Source organism: Lycorma delicatula, chromosome 10 (genome assembly GCF_047948215.1).
Source record: "Lycorma delicatula isolate Av1 chromosome 10, ASM4794821v1, whole genome shotgun sequence".
Lineage (NCBI taxonomy): Eukaryota > Metazoa > Arthropoda > Insecta > Hemiptera > Fulgoridae > Lycorma > Lycorma delicatula.
Window position 1 is genome coordinate 25,787,990 of NC_134464.1, and position 22,434 is coordinate 25,810,423.

The following is a 22,434-nucleotide window of genomic DNA, read 5'->3' on the forward strand; positions in this document are numbered from 1 at the left end:
ATTGCAGTGCACTGTTTTAGGTGCACTGACAAGTGTACTTAACTACTTAACAATGGTGACTGACAAAAAATGGGAAAATGTGGGGGAGAAACAAATTTAGGAATATTGGTAGTAGAAGAATGAAACTATAAGATGGCAGGCAGGACTTGCTGCTTTGTGTGATTTTTGTTCTTCGATTATGTTCTGGTGTGCATTACATTTCATCTGTCCCTCTCAGAATACCATTTCTTATCTGATAGTTGAAAAGCCCAACACAGGGATGAGGTCTTATGATATAAAGTTCCTAATCCTTTTTTTTTATAAAAATGGTGGAATATAGAAAAAAGTATAAATAATACATAAATAAAATGAAAACTCAGATAATAACATTTTTAAGACTTAAAAAGGAACCTTGATGTCAAAAATAAAGAAAAATTGCATCATACATTTGTTCATATTTACGACTTATTTTATTTATGTTACAATTTTGTAAATGTATAATATTTTGTCAAATGCCTTTATTAGACAATAAAACCATAAAAAATGTTAAAACTGGTTTAAAAATTCATTATGCAATAAACAGAAAAAATGTCAGATAATTTTCAAAAAATTTACAATTTAGAAAATAAAATGAAGAAAATTCCAGTAATACGAATGAATTGCTGATTCCATGTGTCCTGGTACACTAAAAACACTGCACTTCATGTAGCTCTGAGAAAAAACATACTCAAAAATTTTAAACACACCAGTTCATCACCACCGTGTACACAACAATTTGGTTTTCTTCCAGAGACAATTATAAATATAAGTACAAAAAATTAAATAGAACAGCCAGCTGGTAACAGGTTTTAATTCACTTAAACTAGCTGACAAGATAGGTCAGACAGAAAGGGATAAAATTAAAAATGTAATACTTGTTAATTGTACACACGTTGAGTGCCAAGAAAAGAATAACACAATTTTAGTCTTCTGGACTTAAAGTTTACAGAAATATAATTTTCATTAGACATACTTTGAGAAATTATTTTCAAATACAAAATTTCTAAACAAAAAATAAGGCAGAGACTGCGCAATCACTGGTTCCAGCAAATACTAATCAAGTAATGAATAAAAATCAAATAATTATGGTAAATGATGTTACATAAAAAAAAGTAATACGTTATGTTTAATAAATGAACTCACCAAATTTAAAAACAAAAGGGTGGCTTATTAATATTACAACAACCATGTTTATTTTCTATTTACCTCAACAGCTGTAAAATATTACACAATTTACAGCGTTTTTAGTTTAATAAGAACTTAAAATTAGTTATAGTAAAAAAAATCTAAATAATTTAATAAATGTAATCATTTAAAATAATTAATTTATAAAAACAACACTGGATCACAGTTACTTATATTTTCTACCAATTATATTTACATTAATTAAATTTTTAAATTGCATGGCTATGTTTTATTCATTCTCAAAAGTGGTTTAATAACAAGATAGGAAAAAGTAATTTTAATATGAAATACATGCTACAAGATACACTTGCAATAACAAAAATTTAATCTCAAAAATAATTACAAAAACATACTGTACATGAAAGAGACTTATAGTATTAATTTGAGTGAAACCACTGCAAGTGGGAAAATAAGCCATATAGGAAAGACAGATTAAACTAATGTGAGCAGAAACAGTGATGTCAAATTAAAAACTGAAAACAACAGGCACTGGTGTCTTCTATGACCCAAATAGCCATGTCTGGCAGACACCAGAGATTATACTGTGTGGTCTCAACGTGTTAACAATCAGTGTATACTGAATGATACTTTTCATTTAATTTTTTTAGTTTCATATTCACATATTATTTTATACCATGTCTGTATCAAGTATGAATGATTTACCAATGTGTACAAGTATTTGTTACAATGTATGTATACAGTAAGTAAACGATTTCATCGATTTACTAATTTTATTTGTCCCCTGCACTACTATTGTTACTGCTACTGTTACTATTATGATGGTGGTGGTGATGATTATTTGTGATTCCGTTTGTTAATGCAGTAGAGATATTAGGACTTGGTCTTAATGTCTTTTGCAGTACGTGTGCATCGGCAGGTTCTATACGTTTGTAATAATGTTTTTTAGTTTCATGGATCTCAAATCCAAATTTTTTATAAAATTCTATAGCGCCAATATTGTTGACTTGAACATGCCTGAAACAATTATAAAAAAAAATTAATATTTTTGAAGTTTCTACAGTCACTTCTAAAATGTATAATCTTTATCAGGAAGCTTTTATATATATATATATATATATATATATATATAAAAATATATAATTAAATTGTCAAACGATCGGTACAGCTTTAGGTTTTATTCATGTTATTTAAAATTCACTATTAATGAGGAACATTAATTTTCATTTAAATTAGGATTTTTAAAATTTAAAGATCTTCAGCTTTGGTCGGATTCACACGGCTCTGTACAGTTACAGATGCACTCCAGGTTCACCATTAGGCATGTTTCAGAGGATGAGATGAATGATTTGTAGCTTGTGTGAAAATGCCATGCCTGTCCGGGACTTCCAGATGAAAGACTAAGATGCTACCACTCATGCCATGGAGGCCGGCTCGTGTTGGCATCTTTACATTTCACTCAGCTCCTTTCAGATGCACTTGACTTTGTCAGCATCACTCAGCTCCTTTCAGATGCACTTGACTTTGTCAGCATCACTCAGCTCCTTTCGGATGCACTCAGCTTCTGACAATTCAGTACACAGTATATAAGCAAGCTCCTCACTATATTCTGGTCTCGCAGTCTCATCTAGGTACATTGCTTGAAGACTCATATTATCATTCATCATTGACATATTTGTGAATTACATAAACAAAAACTATAATAAATACAATTTCTATTTATATAATTAATTCAACGCTTTTTATTTAAATAACTGAACCAGCACCTAATCAACTACATGAATAATTCAACCTAACTGAGGTACCACACCAAGCCCCACACCTGGCTGGATATCATCGGAGATTTCAAGAATCTTCATTTACAACAAATTTCATACGACTAGGGATCACAAAAATTATATCTGAAACATTTATCACAATATATTTAAATTTATTTTACATATAATTTACATTGTTTCATGATTATTGTAGTATCATTTAAACTATTTCACATTTAATTTACATTATTCCAAAATAATAACTTATATTAACATTAATATAGGTTATTATTTTGGAAAAGGAGCAATTAATTGAACAAAGAGGGTCAATAAAGGGCCTCTTATAACTAGAATTAGCACATATACTGACAAATTCAATCCTTCATAAGGTAATGGTCACGCCTTGCAAATTAAGTTAAGGAATCTTCCTGACTTACAAGATAAATATGACATCATACAATCAAAAGGATTTTGACAATGATGTTTATCAATATAAACCATTAATATGCCTCTATTTAGAGGTAATGTGTTACAGTGGCAGTACTATTTTAATATATTTATTGATTTAGTTCATAAAAGAAATGACTAATATTCAAAAATTACATTATTATTCATCTCTTAAGGATGAAGCCTAAGCGATCATTAAGAATCTGCCAATAACAAATGAAAATTATATTATAGCTCTAGAAATGTTAAAATTATGATTTGACAACAAATATTTAATTGCATCTCATAATGCTGATTGCAACATAAGGTCAGATTCTATTAAAAGAAAATCTGTAGATTAATTATCAAAATTTATTAATGAGATTTCCTCATATGTCAATTTGCTCAAATCAATGCAACTTCCTGTCAACACATATGAATTTATCATAGTTCAACTTCTAACATCTACATCGGATTACACCACTAAGACTATGGAATGAGAAATTGTCAAACCAAAGGTTTCCCACCTTTAAAGACTATACAATTTCTCAATATGAGATGACAACTTCTCAAAAACATTAATGCAGTCTTTTTATAACGCATTAATGCAGTCAATTTTTATAACGCTGTCCTTTGGTTTTGTTTTCTTTCTGATGCAAGATTGATAAATTATAATTTATGTTATTTGCTAAAATATTAAGCCTTTTGTTTTGAACAAACTGACATTTTATTTATTTTAAATCTGTTGACAAATAGTCAAGTTATGGCAGAAAATTGATGTTGTAATTCTGTGTCATAATTAATAGGTCTACTATTGTGAGAAAATTATTACTTAATTTGATACTAATTTACAATACTAGAATTAACAATAAATAAAAACAATTAATATTTCATCGAATTGAACGTTAAGTGGAGGACAAGAAAACAGACACATAATTGCAACATTTTTTGTTTAGTTTTACTAGTAGAATGTGAAAAACTATAGCCAGTCCAACATTTTAGAAACACTTTTATATGTATAAACAAAATAGCACTTCTATAACTATATGTGTTTCACTATGAATGAGAGTATTTTAACCACTCTAAAAATTTTTCTAATTACTGCATGCTTGCTGTAAGTCACATGGTCTTGTGAAAGCCAATCATACCACAGCACACTTCAACTCAGCTGGCCGCTGATGTACACTCTCTCTCTCTCTTACACTTCGACCTACTTATTATAGCATTACTTACTCGCATATCTGATCACCTGGCAGGTAAAAAGTCCCACCAAAATGGCCTGTCCTTTTAAAAATTTTTTTTTAGGTATAATTATTATTCTGTCTAAACCTCAGCATGCCTCAAATATATATCTTCGATATTTATGAAATACAGTTTTGAAACAGCCTGGCAAAATTTTAAAACCAACTAAATAATCTGGCTTTTTTATTTCATTAAATACTAAATTTGAAGGTAATAAAGTTTCAAAATTCTTCAAGGTTGTTTTTGCAAATAAAATTTTATAAAGTTAAGAATTCAAGTGTTAGCTAGGCCCCACTATCCTTCAGCCAGATCTTTGATTTTGTACACTGAGATTACAAAAGAAGTGTTACACAAATTTTCAAGGTGCCTCTAATACCTACCCTAAAATGTTTAATAGGTCTCCTACTATAAGACGTGTGTAAATTATGCCTGTCACAAATCTCTAACGATTGAGTTTATTTACATTCTTTGTTGTTATTACAATTTAATTTAATTTGTGTCTCACGATATGATTAATCTAAACACTTACATATTTAATGTTATTATAATATCATTTGATTTATTTCTACATAATATGATTGTTGTGTTCATGATTATTGTATCATTATTCATAATTTAATTTGTATATTTATATTACATTAATTTGTTTTCATATTTATGTTATTCATTCACTATTAGATGGTCTACAGACTAATTACTGCATGTAAACGTTACAGTATTATTATTTATTCATTAACTACATTATATAATACATTCATTTATAATTATATTATTACTCTAATAGTTCATTACAATATCAAAAAATTATCACAATCAACGAACTATGCTGTAATTTTTGTACATTAATTTAAATAATTTTATTAAAATTGCACTATGTATGCAGTAATAATGATGAATATTACCTAAAAATACAAATCTTGAATATGTCAGAATATAAATTTAGACATCATGAAATTTTATCACATGCATACCATGTACCTTCAGCATTGGCAAATATTAGAAAAGCAAAAACTTCTACTTCATGTAGATTGTTTACAGTTATCAATATTTCAATAGATCATGTCATACTTCTACCAGAAAGTGACAAACTTATTATTTAAATTTTCAATTCAATCTTGAAAAATAGCACCACTTTTTTAATGAATTAAAAATTTAATACATCATAATTATAATTTAGGCAAAAAATTGTATGAATACCTGCTCCAAAAAACAACAGAATATACACTTCAGACAGATATATACGCTCCATTATATATTTTACTACTGCCACTTGTACACTTAACTATTATTACAAAATGTTTAATCCCATTTATATATTCCTATTAAATATATAAAAATAACAAACCTCTAAAATTTGAGTTCTGTTATTTTTAAAAAACAAATGACCTTATAACCACACTTTTAAAAATTCTATTCATCTCATTTCACATCTGATTATTATATAGAAGCAATTAAATTTTTATATTATATTTGAAATCACCTCCTCTATGAATCATGAGACCTTGCCGTTGGTGAGGGGGCTTGAGTGCTCAGGGATACAGAGTAGCTGGACCGAAGGTGCAACCATATCAGAGAGGTATCTGTTGAGAGCCAGACTAAGGAATGATTCCTGAAAGAGGGCAGCAGCTCTTTCAGTAGTTGTTAGGGGCGTGAGTCAGGACGACTTAAACGGCCGTATCAACATCACTCAGTCCTCTGAGTACTGCGCAGCTGAAAGCAATGGAAAACTACAGCTGCTTTTTTTCCAAGAAAATGTGGCTCTCTGCATTTTCACATAGCAATAATGGAGGCGCCTTCCTTGGTAAAATATTCCGGAGGTAAAATAGTCCCCCGTTCGGATCTCCGGGTGGGGACTACTAAGGAAGGGGTCACCAGAAAATTAAAAAATAACATTCTACGAGTCGGAGCGTGGAATGTTAGAACCTTAAAAAAGGTTGGTAGGCTAGAAAATTTAAAAAGGGAAATGGGTAGGACAAATGTGGATATAGTAGGAATTAGTGAGGTTCGGTGGGAAGAGGAAGGCGACTTTTGGTCAGGTGATTTTAGAATAATTAACTCAGCGTCAAATAATGGGCAGGCAGGAGTAGGTTTCGTGATGAACAAGAAGATAGGGAGGAGAGTGGAGTATTTCAAAACGCATAGCGATAGAATCATTGTAATAAGGATAAAATCAAAACCTAAACCGACAACGATTGTTAACGTCTATATGCCTACAAGCGCCCATGATGATGATGAGGTAGAGTGTGTATACGAAGAGATTGATGAAGCAATTAAACACGTAAAAGGAGATGAAAATTTAATAATAGTTGGAGATTGGAATGCAAGCATTGGAGAAGGCAAGGAAGGAAATATAGTGGGTGACTACGGGCTGGGCAAAAGGAATGAAAGAAGTGCACGAAGTATAATTTAGTAATTGCCAACACCCAATTTAAAAATCATAATAGAAGAATATACACTTGGAAAAAGCCAGGCGATACTGCAAGGTATCAGATAGATTATATCATGGTTAAGCAAAGATTTAGAAATCAACTCGTTGACTGCAAAACTTACCCTGGAGCAGACATTGATAGCGACCATAATTTGGTGATAATGAAATGTAGATTGGGGTTTAAAAACCTGAAGAAAAGGTGTCAGATGAATCGGTGGAATTTAGAGAAGCTTGAGGAAGAGGAGGTAAAGAAGAATTTTGAGGAGGACATCGCAAGAGGTCTGAGTAAAAAAGATAAGGTAGAAAATGTAGAAGAAGAATGGGAGAATGTTAAAAAGGAAATTCTTAAATTAGCAGAAGCAAACTTAGGCGGAATAAAGAGAACTGGTAAAAAACCTTGGGTTTCAGACCATATATTGCAGCTGATGGATGAACGTAGAAAATATAAGAATGCTAGTGATGAAGAAAGTAAAAGGAACTATCGGCAATTAAGAAATGCTATAAACAGGAAGTGCAAACTGGTGAAAGAAGGGTGGATTAAAGAAAAGTGTTCAGAAGTGGAAAGAGAAATGAACATTGGTAAAATAGACGGAGCATACAGGAAAGTTAAGGAAAATTTTGGGGTACATAAATTAAAATGTAATAATGTGTTAAACAAAGATGGTACACCAATATATAATACGAAAGGTAAAGTCGATAGATGGGTGGAATATATTGAAGAGTTATATGGAGGAAATGAATTAGAAAATGGTGTTATAGAGGAAGAAGAGGAAGTTGAGGAGGATGAAATGGGAGAAACAATACTGAGATCTGAATTTAAGAGAGCATTAAAAGATTTAAATGGCAGAAAAGCTCCTGGAATAGACGGAATACCTGTAGAATTACTGCGCAGTGCAGGCGAGGAAGCGATTGATAGATTATACAAACTGGTGTGTAATATTTATGAAAATGGGGAATTTCCATCAGACTTCAAAAAAAGTGTTATAGTTATGATACCAAAGAAAGCAGGGGCAGATAAATGTGAAGAATACAGAACAATTAGTTTAACTAGTCATGCATCAAAAATCTTAACTAGAATCTTTAGAATTCTATACAGAAGAATTGAGAGGAGAGTGGAAGAAGTGTTAGGAGAAGACCAATTTGGTTTCAGGTAAAGTATAGGGACAAGGGACGCAATTTTAGGCCTCAGATTAATAGTAGAAGGAAGATTAAAGAAAAACAAACCAACATACTTGGCGTTTATAGACCTACAAAAGGCTTTCGATAACGTAGACTGGAATAAAATGTTCAGCATTTAAAAAAAATTAGGGTTCAAATACAGAGATAGAAGAACAATTGCTAACATGTACAGGAACCAAACAGCAACAATAACAATTGAAGAACATAAGAAAGAAGCCCTAATAAGAAAGGGAGTCCGACAAGGATGTTCCCTATCTCCGTTACTTTTTAATCTTTACATGGAACTAGCAGTTAAGGATGTTAAAGAACAATTTAGATTCGGAGTAACAGTACAAGGTGAAAAGATAAAGATGCTACGATTTGCTGATGATATAGTAATTCTAGCCGAGAGTAAAAAGGATTTAGAAGAAACAATGAACGGCATAGATGAAGTCCTACGCAAAAACTATTGCATGAAAATAAACAAGAACAAAACAAAAGTAATGAAATGTAGTAGAAATAACAAAGATGGACCACTGAATGTGAAAATAGGAGGAGAAAAGATTATGGAGGTAGAAGAATTTTGTTATTTGGGAAGTAAAATTACTAAAGATGGACGAAGCAGGAGCGATATAAAATGCCGAATAGCACAAGCTAAACGAGCCTTCAGTAAGAAATATAATTTGTTTACATCAAAAATGAATTTAAATGTCAGGAAAAGATTTTTGAAAGTGTATGTTTGGAGTGTCGCTTTATATGGAAGTGAAACTTGGACGATCGGAGTATCTGAGAAGAAAAGATTAGAAGCTTCTGAAATGTGGTGCTATAGGAGAATGTTAAAAATCAGATGGGTGGATAAAGTGACAAATGAAGAGGTATTGCAGCAAATAGATGGAGAAAGTAGCATTTGGAAAAATATAGTTAAAAGAAGAGACAGACTTATAGGCCACATACTAAGGCATCCTGGAATAGTCGCTTTAATATTGGAAGGACAGGTAGAAGGGAAAAATTGTGTAGGCAGGCCACGTTTGGAGTATGTAAAACAAATTGTTGGGGATGTAGGATGTAGAGGGTATACTGAAATGAAACGACTAGCACTAGATAGGGAATCTTGGAGAGCTGCATCAAACCAGTCAAATGACTGAAGACAAAAAAAAAAAAAAAATTGAAATCAGTCTCTTATAAAATAAAGTTTTAAGAACCCAAAAATTAAAAATTAACATACCTAAATGATCGTCTTTAAGATTAACTTAAAACTAGCATAATATAACTTATAAACTAGCATAATATCAATCTAACCAATGGAAATTTCTTTTGAATTGAAAAGAATCTGTAAAAAGCTAACTTTATTTATCAGGATAATTACCTAAAACACAAGAAATAATTATAAAAAATGTAAGAATCAAAATTAAATTATCACTAGTTTTTTACAGTTACCTATCAATCATTAAAATTAATTACATCATTTTGAACTTTCTCAATTACTTATGGTTTCAGCTACATAAACCAAAGTATATCCACAAATAATTTGATTCTATAATAAGAAATATTCAAATTAATGTTAGTAATGTATAAAAGAAACAACACCACCTACAAAACTGTTTTTCTATAGTATCCCAATATATAGCCATAATGTTTTAATTTAATCAATATGGTTGTTGTCAGTAGCCTCCATTAACTAAAAACACATACAGAATAAACATAACATGACTTACAAATATATGTTATCGTAATTGCCGTCTTTTTCTACATAGTTCAATACATGCTGGACCATCATCGTACCAATACCAAGGCGTCGATATGGAGATAAACATCCGAGAGTCATTATATATAATCTGCGAGCCATATCTGAATTATCGATACGACAACAAACTGCTCCCACAACGATATCATTATAATACGCTATAAAATAATATAAAAAAAAATCCAATAAATCATAAACTAATTAATAAAACTGTTAATAATTCTTAAGCAAACTCCACAGATTTCAAAGAAACATAAAAAGCAAAAAACATATATAATTAACAAACAATCATGCAATTACTACTATAATTTGTAACAAAAATGCAATAAAGTAGAACCAATTTTGGTAACTGTGGCTACAGCACCAACATCATATTTGCATTGATTAAACTGGTTTTTTAATATTTATTCATGTTTGATGATACTACATATCTTAATTTCTCTATTGGAACAATTAAACAATAGTTTTGTTAAAAGAATTTTTTTCACAAGTCTTTGAAAATGACTAACAAATAAGCTATCTTTTGGTTATATTATTCTTTCTGCCATAATTTTGTTCATTTTCTTTCAGGTTTCATTATATTTGTATGTTAAAGATAAAGTTTATAAATTTTCCGATTTGAATTTATGAAAATTATTTAGCTCATGATAACCAGAAAAGATTAAACTAATGTTATGTGTATATCCTGAAATTAATCCTTGTGCAGTATAACTACATATATTTATTTCTAACTTTAATCTAAATAAAACAATAATATATTAGTTTGATAATTGAAAATAATCAAATATATTAAAGATAAACGTAACATTTTGTTTTCTGAAAATATTCTAAAAAGCTTACTAAAAAATAGAGAAAATGCTGTTATCCAATACAATGTTTAAATTTCAGTAGGGCTACTGAAATTTAAAAATTTGTCTATTTAATTTGATATGCTAAATGTAAATTTACCAGCAGGAAAATTATTTTTTTCTTTTAACGACAAAGAAAAATATTTGTCAATCTAAAATTATATTATTGCCCCAATTTAAATATATTATTGCCAATTTAAATTAAAATTATTTATTCTAACTTTAGATCAATCCGTCCCTAGTATATAACTATGAACGGTTAATGAGGAAGTAAAAAAGGCATTTAAAAAAAAGATCTACACTCTGACAAAGTACATTAAAAGAGGCTTTAATAAATTAAATTGGCATATTAAAATTTAATTTACCAATATACTCCTGCTCACTATTATTTCCTTACAATTGCTGATGGAAATCACATGTGACTGATCTAAACTGAAACTAACAGGTTTGTACTATACAAAGAATAACACCATATTACCAAAGTTTTGTTAGAATAAAGAAGTCATAAACTAAGTAATAAATTAAATTCAAATACTGAATGTTTTCTAAGTAGTCTCCACAGTTAATGAAAAAAATAAAAATAATAATAGTTACAGTGTTCACTTTTTATTTTACACCCCTGATTTGAATTTATTTTATTTTTATTATTTTTTATATATATATATATATATATATATATATATTATTTTAAAAAATCAGAAAGTTATTAGTGAAATGAAATTTTATGTACTTCTAAAAATGTGTATATGCAATTTAATATGCATACAAGGAAGTCATGTAGTGTCCACATCAGATTTCTTATTTCATAATAATTAACAGTGTATTTTGTGATACTGCTTCAATCAAGCTTTTACTACCGTTTCCCTTGATGCACCTGGGCAAATGCTGAAACAATTTTTTTTTTTTATCCTTTAAATAGCCTATCTACCCAATTCTGATCTGATCTGTATAATGTATTATTAAGTACGAATCGGAATAAAAGATCTATCTATATTTATAGGAAAAGATCTTAAAAATTTAGTTTGCTTAAATTTATTTTCATATAAATGCATCCAAAAATTTAATATGTAATCTTGATTAACTTAATTTTAATTATATATTTTATTTAATGTTTACTCCAATGTTTAGTGTTTAGTCTTTTGTTTGATGGTCTATTAGAGAAGAAAGTTTTAAATGGTACTGTACCAAAGGGAAGCTATAAGGTCCATAGACCAGTAAATCTTCTCAAACTGAGATAAGAGAGACAAAGTTGACAAAAACCTGAAATTAAGAGATTGGAAAAAGAATAAAAATATAAAAACAGAATTATTACTATAGGTTTAACATTATTTACTATAATGAAGCTTGGTTTAACCCAATATGAACTTCAGCTCTAGGTTGAGTTTTCTGTTTGGCCATCATATAGAGAACCCAGAATGGTACACCCAATGGTCACACTTCTTTAGGAACAGATTTCAGTGAAGCCAGATCCTAAGGAAAATTCTCATGAATCTACAAAGTTGTAAGGTACCTGGAATCATTGAACTAAACTAAAATTCAACCAGAACCCAAGCAGAGTAGAAATGAAGAAAGCAGTTAAAAGTTATTAACAAGGTCAAAAAGAAACTACAATTTAGTTGATAATAAAAGTAAATAATATTAATTTTACAACCATTAACTACACAGAACTAAAATTTTCATAAAACAATACAGATTACTAGGTACATCAAAATGGTACAATGTCAAAGTTAACTTATTTTTGAAGTTAAATTTTAATACAATTACTTTCATAAATTTATTTATTTAGTGCATAATTATAAATAATAATGAAAATTGATATACATAATAAAATATAATATATCTAATGACCCTGACAGTATTCTTTAATATGTATAAAAATTAACAAAAAATAAGAATTATTAATATATATATATATATAGTTGCTGAATAGCTTCGATGGCATGTGGTACCTTAGAACCTTATGGTTTCCCTGAAAAGGGCTGTTTGTGTGTTTTGTGAACAAGCTGAGAGAAGGGCTGTTGGGTCCGGAAGCTGATCTCCAGCAATGTTAACTCGGCTGGTGCAGTGCTGGCATGCCCAGCACTATGGGTCTCTGTGGCTTAAGCTGAACTTCCAGAGCAGTGCTTATCCGGCTTCACCTTAATCACTAAGCCTTCTGGTACTAGTGGGCTTCGTACTGGACCAGCCAGGCCTGCTTCTCCAGCAGAGATGCTGGCATCTGCTGCAAGATCCTACATTGGGCCAGCCAAGGAACCTTCTTTTCCTGGTGGTAGTTGGTGACAGAATAAGCTTTCACTGTGCTTGTATCGGCCTTTTATAGGCACCTGTGAGTGGTAGGATCGCAGAATTGTGCAGTCCGCTGGCTTAGTGGGGAGGAATGCATGTGTAGTTGCATAGGTGAAATACAAGTTTCCCCGACATCAAAATCTAAACAATGGATTTAGAATTCAATAGTTGGCAGAAAGTATTTTTCCTTTACTACTACCTCCTACCATGAATGAAAAAGTAACACTATACAGTCACTAAAAATAAAAAATAAACTGCCCTGTCTTTATCTGACAATATTATACCATTTATTAATAAATTTGCTTACAATAAAAATTAACTGTGAATTTAATGGACAGCCAATAAACACAATAATGGTAAACAGCAATGTTACATACAATGATCTGTTTTTAGTATCTGGATTAATACTATAATATTTAATCTGAAAGAAAAATATTGCCTTTAAAGATTTATTTATATCTTATAAATCAATGCAGTATTAACATTTTGTTTTAGATCTAGTTTATTGGATTAAGAAAAATTATGCAAAAGAGTACTTTTCACCTGTTTTCCTATTTAGTGTTTAAATAAATTAGAGATACATTTTTTATCATTAAACATTTTTTTAAAGGTAAAAACCAGATTGTTATTATTAGCCAAACTTTATAAATCCATTTTTTCAACTCCAGATGATAGAACCTCATCTTCAGTATTACTCGCTGTTTCATCAATAGAAGTTTCACCATTTAGTTCGTCAACTTCAATATCTATGGCACATTCTACAGGCCAGTAGTGGTTTTCAATTTCATTAACTTTCTTGTAACATTTTAACCACATACTAGCATCAATAGCAGAAACTTTTTATCATTGGACAAATAATATGTCATAGGGAAATAATATCTGCTTCTTTAAAGGTTAAATTTTGATCTGCCACCCATAATTATTATTCTCCAAAGTAGTTCTATTGGATTTAAAGTGATATGGGAGGGAGGGTAGTCTAAGAACCATAAGACCCTCTGCATTTAAAATGCTATTGACAGAATAAGTTAATTCAGCTGTGCTGGATTTGATGCTTGTATTAACTGAAATAACTCTCTTTTAATCATTGGTTTATCAAGGGAAATATTCTGTTTCGTTAGCTACTCCTACATTTCTGCTTTAAAAGTTCCCATATTTGGAATCTTTTACAATTTGCAACAATGGTACGGTGTGTATTATTGAGAACTACTACAGAATTTGGTTTCAATTTTCCCAAAAGTATTCAGAAAACCATTGTTTGAAGTTCCTGTGGTTCATATCATGGTAGTCGCTGTTTTTGAGCTAGCAGTATATGTCAGTAAGGAATCTGGAACAAACCCGTCTTTTCCTACTGCATGAAGAATTATGTTGACCTTCTGCCTTTGGAAATTGGTGGTTGAAGTCCTTCACTGCTGCTGTCTTCACACGATTTAATGGATGTTTGCGAAGTTAAAACTAACTTTCATCTAAATATATGATTGGACTATTTTCTTCCTGAAATTTCTTAATGGCTCTCAAATAAAAGATTCTCTTCATAGCAATATTATGTTTCTCTGTCAACAATTTTTATCAATTAAATAGCAAACTAAACTTTGTAATTTCTATTTTATAACAAAATGAAATCCATATAATTGTGAAAATAGTACAGAATTCAATTAAAAAAACATACATTATATTTTTGACAATTTTGGTAGGTTTAATGAAACTGTAATAATACTACGAGCAGAAAACTTATTGTGTTAAGGCATGGTAGAAGTTATTATAAAATTTTAGCTGAATAATTATGTGAATTAAACAAGACATTTTATAAATAAGAATATCGTTTTCTCATAAGGGTAGGAGACGTGTAAATTTTGACATGGAACAAACAAACAATAAACAATACATTCAAATCTAAGAATAGTTAAAAATTAAATAAATGCTAAGAACTGCACCTGCAAGTCTCTTTCTGAACTAATCAGTTGAGGGTTTGGTTTTATTTTATATTGTAAAGATGGATATTGGAGGTTTTCCCACAAAATTAGATTTTAACATAGATCGCTGAAACAACTTACAACATTTTTGTTATAATTACTAACTAAACTTGCGTAACATTTATCTGGATATAAAACCCAAAAATAATTTCATTTGCTGAAAAAAAAATTCTGATGTTGTTTTTGAGATTTTTTTGTCATGCACATAATCACACAGGCATTGTCTTTTATAAGTGATGTTGACTTTACAGGGGGTTTCTTCTTGTGGAATGTCATATTACCATACTGTTAGATAAGGAAATCTTCAAACTTTGATCAATTTTATGCAAAAGGCAAAAAGTAATGATGAAGTGCTATAATGGTTACATGGATTATATGGTTATTATTTATTATTATTGTACGGTTTATTATTTTTAACATGAGAAAACACCAATGTAGATATTTCTCTATCTGAATTATTATTAAAAAGAATATTTTTGTTGATCACTATTATTACATTTTATCTGTTACAATTGTATTTTCATTATTTTAATTGTTGTTATGTTATGTATACTGAGAAAATTAGAAAGCTTTTTGATAGGATAATCAACAAGTAATGTGTGGAAGGAAGGTTTTGCGATGATTGTTAACATATGGAGGAAGTAATTCTTTATAAACATTTTTTTTTATGAAAGATTAAGATTAAAGAATTAATTAACAGATTGATTACTTTTTTAATAAAATTTCTTTGTATAATTAAATTTTGTAGGCATCTTTCTTTTTTAACATACCAAACTACATTTTTTTTTTTTTTTTGCCTAACTGGGATACCAAACTCTTTTAAGAAGTCTTTTATACACTTTCAATCTTACAATGTTGAATTAGCTCACTAGCTAGTATTCCAACAAGTTTTTTCAGTATTTCTGTAAGTATTATAAAATTATTTAACTATATACATCTGAATACCAAAAAAGAAGGAATCTTTTTTGCTTTCTTTTTTGGTTTTCATATGATATCTAAAATTCTTTTTGTGAAACATTAACAATGAGCATGTTTATTGGAAAACAACTATATAAAAAAAATAACTCCCAAAGAATAAAATTATTTAACAAATTAATATAACTGTACATGTGTATAAATCCAATAAATTTTCACAAAAAATATTTTAATTTTATCAAAAATAATCGGTCATCATGAAATAAATTTTGAATGATTCTGGATATAAAGACCCACAATTGCAATCAAATATTAGGGTAACATCATATAGTTTCCAATCACTTTTTTTGTAGTTCTTACTTTCATCATTCACAGCATACTTCTTTGTATACTGTCTTCAGTGGAATCTTCTACTTCACTCTCAGATCAAGAGTCTGTGTAATACTTTTAAAAAATAATTGAAAATTTTTCTTTCACGTAGTCCTGATATTGCTTTCAATTAATAAAATAATACTAATTTCAAATAATTATTTCACTTAAAAAATGACAACATACAACACTGCATAACAAACAGGAAACAAATGTATACAAGAAAGAATGATGCCACAAACTGAACTGCAACTATCATATGAGATGTTAACCTTTAGTAGAACGTCATGCGCATGCTATGTATGGGCATATAGAATTATCCCTTGGTCGATTATTAATCAACAAAAATTTGACCAAAGTGCAGGAAACAGTAAAGAAAACAGCATCCTTTGAAATCTAAAACTCTGTATTCTGATATTAAGCAGCAATTGTTTATAAATACAACCGCCCACTCATGGTAAACTACACCATTATGATACAGTTGAACACAATATGATCATGGGATAAGAGGATTGATAAAATATTGAAAATAGGTATTTTATTTTCTTGGGTATTCTTTACGCAATAATTGTTAGTTTAAAAACATTGAAAAATAACACTACTAAAATTAGGATTTTTTTAATAAGCAAAATAAAAATGAAAAAATATGTTACCAATATATATATATATATATATATATATATATACCTGCTAGTATATATATATATACCTGCTAGTATATATATATATCTATTAGCAGACCCGATAGACGTCCTGTTTAAACATTGTAAATCCAAAAATTAAAAAATTTTTCAAATTAACTATAAACTGTTTGGACCGTTTTGATGAAAAAATGCGTAAAAAAAACTTTTTTTAAATACCTGACGCCACCGCACATACAGTTACCACAACTCGACCTATGAGATCTTTCAGTGTTCTATTGAGAGCTTCAAGTGAATGCTTGTGAGCTGCTATAGTGCATTCATCCCTGATAATAATTTTGCATTTTTTCAAAACTTCAGCCATGCCTGAATGCTTCTTTATGTTGCACACTGAGTCTGGATTTGTGTGAATGTTCAATGGGAACTTGAGTGCTGAATGCACAGTCCGCCCACCATTAAGCAAGGTTGCTGCAATTTCTGATGAAGCAATTGCCAATGCAAAAATGTTTCCAAAGTTGCCAATATTTCTCGCTCCACCATCTGCTCTATGTGGTTGTATTAGCAGCGTGTGTCAATTTGTTGCTCCTCATTGCCCATGAAGTAGATTTGCCAAAATTTTGGATCGGCATCAGGCATTGAGAACAAAGAACCACTTTGATGGCCCTGAATCTTAAATGTTGATTCAAAATTATGACCATCCTCATTCTGAACGATTTTTGTCATTTGGAAGCAAGAACTTGCATTTACGAATTTTACGTAAAAACAATTTTGATTGAGAGCCCACATTTGTGTTTTTAATGGTTCTGGCAGTGAATTCAATGGTGGAAGTGAAACTTTTCCTGATGCGCAGCAAAGACCGGCCGATTCACCTTTGTATTTAAATGCATGAAAGTGTTAGGATTCTTTGTCCATATTGCCGATGACAATTAGTGCATGTGATGAATAGTCTATTTCCGGCTCATATTCGAACGCAAGGTGGTGAAGTGATGCACATGTCAATGCGCGATGTTCTTGCAAGCACTGTCAACCATGTGCTCTGTGTGTGTCAGTGACTTGACGTGCCTCTCTTTGTCTCAATGCATTAACTCGAAGATGTTCATTGTGATGTTCTCGACTTTCATTTGCACGTGTGTTTGCAACCTGGTCTCTTAAATTTACATTGTCCGTCAATTTATCTTCTGCCGTTCTATTTAACTGATGGTTATGGGCTACTTGTGCATGCTGTATACGTTGTAAAATTAATAATTAGTGTAATTAATAAATTTTCATCCACATTACTGCTAATTTTCACTTAAGATCATTCTAAAAAAGTACCTTCTACATTTTTTATTATTTAATAATTTTGAAGTTTCATAACCATATGAAAGCTTAATTAATCAATTAATAAAAAAATTAAAGCACTGTAAAAAAAACCAACATAGTTAAAATTTTAGTAGAAATTTTTATCATTTTTCTCATTCTTTATTTATTTTCTCATACATTATTTTAACAAATTTTAGATAATTGTAAATTAAAAACAATTTTAGAAAATTTTTGATAAAATTAATCAGCTACAAAAATTATAACTTCAATTTTTAAAAATTACTTTAAACTATAATTATTTTAAGTAACTTATATTTTAATTTTATAAATGTTATTATTTATTTTACAAACTTACATTTTTATTTTTAAAGAGCTGTTCAATACTTCATAAGTAGCATAGAATCAAATGAGAACTGACAATTTAAATTTGTAGGTTAATTTGATTGTTATTGAATGCATGTGTATACATCATTAAAATTCATGTAAAATACTCACTTCAATACTGCACCTTACAAATTTGCACAATGTATATATTTTAATTACACTTTAAAATGTTATTTCAATAAATAATAATATAATATTCTCAATAAGTGCGCAATTCTAAACGCGATCACAATGCTGCCTACCGGATCCAGTTGTGAACCTTAACCATCCCAAGATCAACAACGCATAAATAAATTAAAAAAACATTTTCTATCAGATCAAATTGTGAATCTAAACCATTTTCAAATCAACTTAATCACACACACAAAATTTCATCAAAATCAGTTTAGCCGTTTAGGAGGAGGTTCAGTCACATATACACGGACAGAGGAGATATATATATATAAAGATAGTTTATAAGATCGCCTAATAAGGTAAAGAGAGTAAAAAACAAAAGTTATTTTAGACTACAGAAAAAATAATACGATTCATTAAAAAAATATGATCAATAAAAAAGCCATTCAGAATGGGAAACTATTTTATATAAGTATATTATATTAAGATACATTCTATTTTTAACAAACTCACAAAAATAAAACCTTCACCATCAGTTACCTAATTTTGCTAATTCACCAACTTCAAGTACATCCTTATAGAATCGTTCATTGTATGATACAGGAAATACTACTGTATTCAGACGTTTTAGTTGTTTAATATTATGAGGCGTGACATCACCTAGTTCAATTTTAGACCTGAATGAATAAAAAAAGAAAATAAATAAAATTGATTAAATTAACATAGGAATCAATTATGTAAAATGTAACAATATTTCACAACATTCTAGTTCCTGAATTGGTATAATTTAACCCAATTTTAATAAACAGAAAGAGAACACATACAGTACCAATATAATTCAAGATTTTGATCTGACAAAAAGAAAACATAAGATACATGTATCAAAAGACCAAATCCTAGTACAGACATAAAAGAAATCAAAATGCTTGTAACACCTAAGTAAAGTAATTAATATTTGTAAAATTTTACTATTGGATAAAAGGTAGACAAGGGATTAGAGAGTAAAAAGGCATAGAAAGAACAAGAAGTTTAAAGCACATTCTGTAACAGAAAGATTAACTTTTAAAGCTGAAGGTTAATTAATTTAATTTTGAGAATGAGACATGCTATATACAAATGACAGATAAGAAAAATTGATGATTATAATAAAAATATGATTAAACATTATCAGGAAGAACAACAGTAAAAAAAAATCACACGAGGTTAAATAAAATAATTACTTAGAAATATTTCAATGAATCATTTTAACATATTATGTATTTTATAAAAATACCACCACCAAAATTCATGAAAATAATAAAAAATAAAACTACTACCAAGTAATTTTCAGCAACAAATCATTAAATAACTGAATGATTATTAACATTAATCATTCATTTATTTTATTTAATTCAATAGTAGTAAGACTATAATTCTATATACTTATCAATATTAATTTAAAAAGTAAAATAAAATTATCTACTAGATTAATTTTCTTTTTCCTGTATAGCCTCCAGGAATTACTGTTCGGGTATTACTTTAGAGGATGACATGTATGAGTGTAGTCTTGTAGTCTCAGTTTGGCCATTCCTGAGATGTGTAGTTAATTGAAATCCAACCACCAAAGAACACTGGTATCCACGACTAGTAGTATTCAAATATGTATTATTTATAAAGTAACTGCCTTTACTAGAACTTGAACCCCGGAACTCTCGACTTCCAAATCAGCTGATTTGGGAAGACATGTTCACCACTAGATTAATTTATATGAATTTTGCTAACATTATAAATATCTTTTTCTTAAGATTCAATTTGTATTTACAACTTTATTTAAAGTAAAAATGTTAAAATTTTCAAAAATATGACTAGGCGTATAATAAAAATAATATGAAGGTACTTGAAACCAACAGTACAAAAATAAAAATTTCAGATCAATGCATCAATAACATTGACAGAGTTTTAATAATTATGTTAGCTGCTAGCTTCATTTGGCATAGTATTTTTGCAGAGTTTTTCAGTTACTAGAAACTGAATGAATACTGCACTTTCCTCTCATAGTGCGAAGGTTACAAACTATGTGATATTTTATTTCAATGATATTAATAGGGTTAAGCTACATCATTTACTGGCTTAGCAGAATATCTGAGATAAATGTGTAAAAAAAATTCAGTATTTCTTCTGTTTTTGAGTAACATGATAGTTATATAAATTTTATACAATTCTTACTATAAGATATTTTTTTGATATAGTTTTCCAAAATTCCTACTATCTTAAGTTGAAAGTTTTGCAAAATTAAAGGTACTCATATAATATATACCTGATGGGTACAAAATCTTACAGGTGTCTAAGTCTACTTGCTCAAGAGATATTGTAAAAATACTATTTTCTAAAACCTTTACATGAACCATAGAATTTTGAATTTCAATTATTTTTACAATATCAGATACTCATATGTTTACAACACATGCATTTGAATTTCATTCAATTTAATGTAAAATAAGAAATTAAAAAAAATAATAATAAGTAATTAATAATGATGAAGTACACGAACACCAAATGCATAATATTTAAGTAACAAATTAAAAGTAATGATTTGCGTTCTTAAAATTGGTGTTTATATGGTGATAAATAAGAACTGCAAATCTTAATATGCTACATGTTTGATATGTTACAGAAACGCTTAACAATATTACAGACACCAAAGGAAACAAACAATAACAAGCTAAATGCAAGCAGCTAATTTAACCATGTATTATGAGCTGAATTTTAAAAAATGCCTCATACACTAAAGTGTTGTTTGTATTAACCACATTTATCTCTACATCACTGAAACTTACAAAATAACTTAGTGTAGGCTGAAACATTACATAAAACCTACAATTCAGAAAATATACATTGTAAAAGGCGAGATAATTTCTGTGCATTAAAATATCATTACTTAATGGATAAAAAATATAGGAAATAGGCCGATATTAAATCATAAAAAAATTACTAATTTACAGATATGTACAGAAATAAGAATTATATTTAGCAATGAATGACACAAATTTCTCACACACATGTTGAATCAAGAAAAGCCAAATTATATTGATTACTGCAAGAAGGTTATACATTGCAAATAATACATATCACTTCATATAAAATTTTTAAAAGATGATTAAATTAATGACTTTAAAACAAAACAATTTACACAAATTTAATTTTAATGCCACGGGTAAATGGGTAAATACTTAAACACAATCACAAGCACATAAATAACCTTACCTACTACACTACTTTATACATAACCTCAATGAAATTTTATACAGAAATAGCAGACATTGGAGAAAAACAAAGCATTTACCTTGTCATTTCTAAATTACTAATATATAGTCCTTATAATTCAATTTTCAGATCGATGAATGCTTTTGCTAAAATACCACAGTATCGCAATAATTTGCTTAAAATCTCTCACATGCCAAACGTTGTTTTATTGTGATCAGGAATAGGAAATTCCAACAATTCTCTACGAAAATATGATTGGCGGACAAATTTTGGCGCAGCCGCATAACTGAAAAGAATCATGAAGAACTTATTATTTATGTTTATCTTAAATATGAGCAGCTTAACTAAATTGAGTTAATAAAAATTTTAAATAATTTAAAATTTGATAATTAAGGATATTTTGTAGCATGGACATCGGAAGAATAGTTTTATCATTACAGAAAGCT

The 22,434-nt window shown here is 29.2% G+C and overlaps 1 protein-coding gene across 1 annotated transcript; it reads right to left on the reverse strand.

Annotated features, from left to right (window-relative positions):
• Nucleotides 1–422: 422 nt before the first annotated feature.
• On the reverse strand, nucleotides 423–22,247 carry san (Probable N-acetyltransferase san). The gene is made up of 4 exons (XM_075376824.1): nucleotides 22,068–22,247; nucleotides 19,286–19,422; nucleotides 9,888–10,074; nucleotides 423–2,178 (listed from the first exon to the last, which is right to left on the reverse strand). Exons 1-4 carry the CDS (start codon nucleotides 22,073–22,075, stop codon nucleotides 1,935–1,937), a joined length of 576 nt encoding a protein of 191 aa, XP_075232939.1. The 5' UTR covers nucleotides 22,076–22,247; the 3' UTR covers nucleotides 423–1,934.
• Nucleotides 22,248–22,434: the final 187 nt, after the last annotated feature.

What these genes read in the sequence shown, in the direction of transcription:
- san (XM_075376824.1), bottom strand. An exon ending in TGGTGAATTAGCAAAATTAG is followed by an intron (nt 10,075 to 19,285) that starts GTAACTGATGGT and finishes ATTATTTTATAG; the next exon opens with CGTATTATAATGATATCGTT. An exon ending in AATTACGATAACATATATTT is followed by an intron (nt 2,179 to 9,887) that starts GTAAGTCATGTT and finishes TAATTGTTTCAG; the next exon opens with GCATGTTCAAGTCAACAATA.